We start from the raw sequence: 6,000 nt of genomic DNA on the forward strand, positions 1-6,000 counted from the left end.
GAATGAACGTACAGATGAATGTTTGAATAAACAGAGGAAAATTTCGTTACAGAAATAGGTATGGAAAGCCAAATGATATACATAAAAAAATCAGGAGAATGGCTGTGGCATTGTGACCCCTCAACCTCAAACCACAGAGAAATTAAATGCATGAGAGTTGGAAATGGGAAATAATTGTGCAACTAAATACAAACATCTATCCTTCAACTTCTCCTCCTTCAGACTGTATTTATGCAAAAGTCTGGGTCTCCATCTGGCCCAAACATCCCAAGGGCTAGTCTTTATAAAAGAATGATAAATTCTATAATTGGAAAATCTATACTAATAAAAGCCTATGTGGTCATCATGCCCTCACGCCGTGATGCCCTCACACCGTAACAATCCACCCCCAGGAGGCTGCGTGCCCAGCGGGCGTGCATGGGTGGGCGGGACTGGGTGCGTGGCAAGGCACACGTGGGTGGGTGGGGACTTCATGCTGTGTGTGCAGCGTAGAGGCGGGACCTACCTTTTGGGGAGATTGATCGCAGGGCTCCCACACTGTGAGAGGGCACAGGCCAGGCTGGGGAACACCACCCCCCCACCCCCCCGCAAGTGCATGAAATTTCATGCACCAGGCCTCTAGTAAATTAACACATTGTATGCGGGAAACGTGTTTACACGTTTTACGTATTTATATGTTCTACCAGTGTCATAGAGCGCGGGACACGTATTAATACGTTTCTTATAGACTATCGGTAGAATGCGGGTAACGTATAAATACGTAAACTAAAGTTATCGTAATTTTACTGAACGTTGCCATTTGCGCAAAAAATTAGCAAAAATGGCCCGCACCACCTGTTAGCGCGTGATAAAAACTACCCGCAAACAATGTGTTAATAAAAAAGAATGATGGCCAGCCTAACAGACCACCAATACATTTAAGGAGCAAACATCTCCTAACATGTTAATGGTATGTTGCTCCTGGATCCATTGCTCCAGGTAATACGACATGGAGAAATCCTGAGATGTTTCTTCTGGAAAGGAGATAGTGATTCTTTGTGTACCTAGAGCAATAGGACCACTTCAAAGCGGTAAGTACCGGCTACCAGGACATCTCTGACAATGTCACAGCACACATTACAGGCTGGGGAGCATGGAGCACACAGACACCATCATTTCTATTTCCGAATTAGCCCAATAACACCAATGGGCATCATCAGCTCTCGAAAGGGAGCCTTCACTTTTCAGTTTCACAAGTTCAAAAATTACTTCCCAATATCTCTCCGCCAAGTGCAGAAAAGTGATGAGTCTCAGGAAAGGCAAAAAGTTTCCTTTTACAATGACGTTCAAAAACTGACAAGCATCCTAACAATAATCTCGGGGCAGTTGTTCCATGTCATTGGTAGATTCAACAAAACAACAGCAGAGAAGTTGAGTTTTGTCAACCTCTAGCAAGGCCTGGCTCAGTGAAAACTATCAGACTGGCTGAGCAACTGCCCTAGCTGGGGCTTTGTCTGTTGTCCACTGAACAGCTGGTTTCCATAGAAAGCAAGCTTTTACTCCCTGGTCCCAGGGACTGATGCTTTGTGGATATTCCAAGTAAATGACCCACATGAAGACACCTGCACTTGGCCTAAAAGATTATCTAGTTTGAGTTTCACAACACTTTAAAGAGGTTAATGGCCTTAAATTATGTCTGTTCCATGGCTAGCATCAGAGAACCCCATAAAGCATATAAAATGATTGTAATTGAAGGTGTTTGGGATTTCTAAACATTTTTAGATGTTTTTAATGTTCCTATGGATTAAATTATCATTTAAAAAGAATATATACTGCAATATCAGACATCTGTTTACCAATACAGCTCCTAGGACAATGGAAACTAAGGAGAAAATAAACAAATGGGACTACATCAAAATAAAAAGCTTCTGCACAGCAAAAGAAACCATCAGCAAAACAACAAGAAAGCCCACTGCATGGGAGAACATATTTGCCAATGATACATCCGATAAGGGGTTAATCTCCATTTATAGAGAACTTGTGCAACTTAACAAAAGAAAGATAAACAATTCAATTAAAAAATGGGCTAGGACCTAAATACACACTTCTCCAAAATGGACATACAGAAGGCCAAGAAGCATATGAAAAAATGTTCGAAGTCACTAATCATCCAAGAGATGCAAATCAAAACGACAATGAGGTACCACCTCACACCTATCAGATGGCTATCATCAACAAATCGACGAACAAGTGCTGGCAAAGATGTGGAGAAAAGGGAACCCTCGTACACTGTTGATGGTAATGCAGACTGGTACAGCCTCAGTGGAAAACAGTATGGAGTTTCTTCAAAAAATTAAAAATAGAGCTCCCAATTGATCCAGTGATTCCACTTCTAGGAATATATCTCAAGAAATCAGAAACACCAATCAGAAAGAACATGTGCACCCCTATGTTCATAGCAGCATAATTTATAATAGCTAAGATTTGGAAACAGCCTAAGTGCCCATCAGCAGACAAGTAGATTAAAAACCTGTGGTACATCTACACAATGGAATACTACGCTGCTGTAAAAAAGAAGGAATTCTTACCATTTGCAACATTATGGATGGACCTGGAGAGCATTATGCTAGCAAAATAAGCCAGTCAGAGAAAGATAAGTATCACATGATCCTGCTCATTTGGGGAATATAATGAACAACATAAACAGATGAACAAAAATAGATCCAAAGACAGAAGCATCAAACAGACTGTCAAACCTCAGAGGGAAGGCAGGGGAGATCAACCAATGAAATTGCATGCATATAAGCATAACCAATGGACACAGACAATGGGGGGGTGAAGGCCTGGGCTGAGGGGGAGGGGGCAGGATGAGAGAGGTCAATGGGGAGAAAAGGGGACATATGTAATACTTTTAACGATAAAGATGTTTTTTAAAAAAAGAATATATGCTGCTTAAAATATTAGTTTTACAACTAAAATTACTCCAGAAACAAAAAAGCAGCACATTTGAACAGAGAAGCTTTTCTCTTTTTGTTACACTTTGTACATTTTTTCAGCATTTAAAGCAGTAGTTCCTAAACATCATAAGAATGCTTGTTTAAAATATAGATTTCCAGCACTCATCCCAGAAATGGGGGGTGAGAACCTCAGGGAAGAAGCTGGGTGCTGTAATTTAACAAGCACCCAGGTGAGTGGCATGGTAAGTCAGGTTTGGAAAACACCTGATCCAAGGATAAAAAATATCACCATTTTCAAGAAAGATGGGAAATGGAGAAAAGTCCAATTTCAAAAATTTAAGGACAAATGGGAAATAAGAATAATGCCGTGCTTATGGCACACTGACACGAGAAAACCTTGAACAGGCACGGAAGCTCAGTGAACAGTTCCACATCTCTAAGACCACAATCCCCCTCAATGTGACCCAGCTGCCCCGCAAACCACGCCACCTGCAAAGGGACACCTGGCCCAATTCTCCCATCGTGAGCAGAGTTAAGCAACTGCTCTATTCCTCGCTGCTCTCTAAAACAAACAAAAATGATTTCTACTCTATGTGAGCCCATGAACGGAGACTCCTTTGGGGCATCTTTTGGGCAATTTGGGCATCTTTCTCAGCCACGGGCACAGGTAGTCAGTCCAAGGCTCCTCAGAGCTGAACGGAAGGGATTGAAGATGGTTTACAGGGCAGGAACAGGGGGTAAGAATGGCAGGTGAGAGGAGCAGGAAGAATATCTGCTGCAAAACTAAGACCCCACCCCAATAAACTGTGGAGGCTTATGAAAAGTGTCTGAAAGCACCTTTCAACGAGAAGCAGCCCACAGAAAGGAGGGAACTAAGCCCCCACGCAGGGCTATGGGCACACCTGTTCCTCTGGAATGTGACCTGGAGAGATGCTCTTTGGAAAGTACAAGAAACCATCCGGATTCAGTGGAATCCTCAGACTCTCCCCCTGCAAGGGATGGGGTTACCCAGAATGGGGCTGAGGGCAATCCAGTCAAAGAGGGTGACTCCCACCCATCTCCCACCTCCCAGAGCCCTGTGCCCATCCATGAGAAGAGGCTCTGGGCTAGGAGTCTCTCAGTGGCAGGCATTCCCAATGGTACATATCATAAACCTTCTTCCTAGTCATCCACCTAGGAAAGAGCTGGCAGCAGCTCCCACGGCACAGAGGGATGCCATCTGCCAGAAAGGCTGTACCAGGCGCCTCTTGCCCCTCCATCCGCTGGGGCTTACCTGGGGAGCAGCAGCCAGACTTGGGGGCAGAAACAGACAGCAGATGTGCTCTGGGTGCCCAGGAATAACTTCCTCCCCTCAGGGCTCCCCAGAGGCGCAATCCTGCCACCCAGTCTCCTCTTCAGGGCAGGGGACCAACTCCATGAGCTCCCTGCTCCCTGCCCCTTCCCCTTCCCCTAAAGATGCCAAAGGTCAACACCACCATTTCATCCAGCCCACTGCCATGTCCCTCCAAAAATCTGGAGCACCTGGAACACCTGGCTCCCTAACCAATAAGCTGGGCTCACCCCCAAACCTAACCCCTGCAGCACACCCTAGGAAAGGTCCAATCACGGCTGCCCAAGAGGTTCTCTGTGGGGCTGGGCACAGCCAGCCATCCACCTAAGGAGGATTCAGACTCTGCGGGAGCCTCTCTCTCTGCAGCTGCTCAGGGTTCATTCCACGCTCAGTGGAGTCGCCTCCACCCGTCCTACAAATACACACACCTGGACTACAGGTAACGGGCCAAGAGGCGCAGGCCTTCCAAGTTCCCCTTCAAAGTTCTTCTCGGGCAAGACAGCCCCGGAGCCAGGACCCGCCAGCTGCCCTGGAGGCCTGCGCAGCCCCCCGCCCGCCTCGGGCCCCTCGCGGAGGCTCCCGCCCCCGGTACTCACGTCTCGAAAGCGGTTCCAGTACTTGTCGCGGTCGTACTGGGAGACGGTGCTCAGCCACTGGTCGTTGTCCAGGAAATTGCCGTTGGGGCCCGCGCGCCCCGCGAGCGCTTCCAGGCGCCGGCTCTGGACCTGGAGGAAGCACCACGCGGCGGCCGCCGCGAGCACCGCGATCGCTGGCATCTGCGGGGCAGGGCGCGGGGCGGTGAGCGGGCCGCGCACCCCGCCGCCCCGAGGACTGGGCGCCGCCGCCGGCCCCAGCGACAGGGCGGGGGTCTCCCGGCGGGCCAGGGGCCAACTCTCGCCCACCCCGGGCGCCTGTCGAGGATCTAGAGACCCGGGGACCCCTCTCGGGAATGGGGGGGGGGGGGCTCAGTTATCAATGAAGAGGCTGCGTCACAGATTAGGGGCTGCTGTCAAACTACAGGGGAGCCCTGCCAGCCGTTCTCTGGGTGCCCCGGACCCCGCTACTCTCAGACGGAGGCTCCAGTGCCCTCCACAAACCGGGAGCCCTGGCACCGCACGCCGCCTCCCGCGGACGGCTCCCAGAGCTGATAGAGGGGGGCAGCCGGGCTCCGAGCAGCATCCAGGCTCGGGCAGCATGGGGGGCAGGGGAGTACCCGCGGCTGGGAGGCTCTCTCCTTGCCCACCCTGCCGCCTCGGCCAGAGGGGTGCGCGGAGACACCCCAGGCCCCCGACCCTGCCAGCCCTAGGTGGTCGCGGGGAGTCCCAACTACGCCAAGTTGGGGCGCGGGGTTTGGCGGGCACGTACCTTGGGGGCTGGCCCGGGTCCCCGCGTCGGAGTCGCCGGAGCTCCGGTGGCGCGGTCGCGGGGGAAGCTCTGGCCTCGCTCCTGCGCTCCTGCCGCCGCCGCCGCCGCCGCACAGTCCGGCGCTTTGTGAGCCCGCAGCGCTCTGGCTCCGCTGCTCTCCGCTCGCTCGGGCGCGGCGCCCACTGGCGGAGGAGCCCGAGCGCACGAGCCGAGGCCTCTGGCGCCCCCTGGCGGCCGCACGTTGCTGTACAGCAGGACCGGCAGCCCCCCAACCCGGGCCTGGAATGTGGTTATCCACATCCTTAATGCAGGACTGAAACAAACTTTCAGGCCCAAGCTGGTGAGAGACAGCGGAGCGGGTTGAGGATG

General features: G+C 51.0%; 1 protein-coding gene across 1 annotated transcript in view; it reads right to left on the reverse strand.

Moving 5' to 3' along the window:
- The window catches only part of SPOCK1 (SPARC (osteonectin), cwcv and kazal like domains proteoglycan 1), a 496,575-nt gene extending 490,782 nt beyond the window's left edge, over nt 1–5,793 (reverse strand). Inside the window, exons 1-2 of the mRNA XM_081090748.1 lie at nt 5,632–5,793; nt 4,863–5,042 (exon numbers count right to left, since the gene is read on the reverse strand). Coding sequence (XP_080946874.1) covers nt 4,863–5,042 — 180 coding nt within the window. The 5' untranslated portion in view covers nt 5,632–5,793. The remainder of the gene's footprint in view (nt 1–4,862; nt 5,043–5,631) is intronic.
- Between the last annotated feature and the right edge of the window lie 207 nt (nt 5,794–6,000).

The sequence above is a fragment of the Myotis nattereri genome, assembly GCF_964212035.1.
Source record: "Myotis nattereri genome assembly, chromosome: 5".
NCBI classification, from domain to species: domain Eukaryota; kingdom Metazoa; phylum Chordata; class Mammalia; order Chiroptera; family Vespertilionidae; genus Myotis; species Myotis nattereri.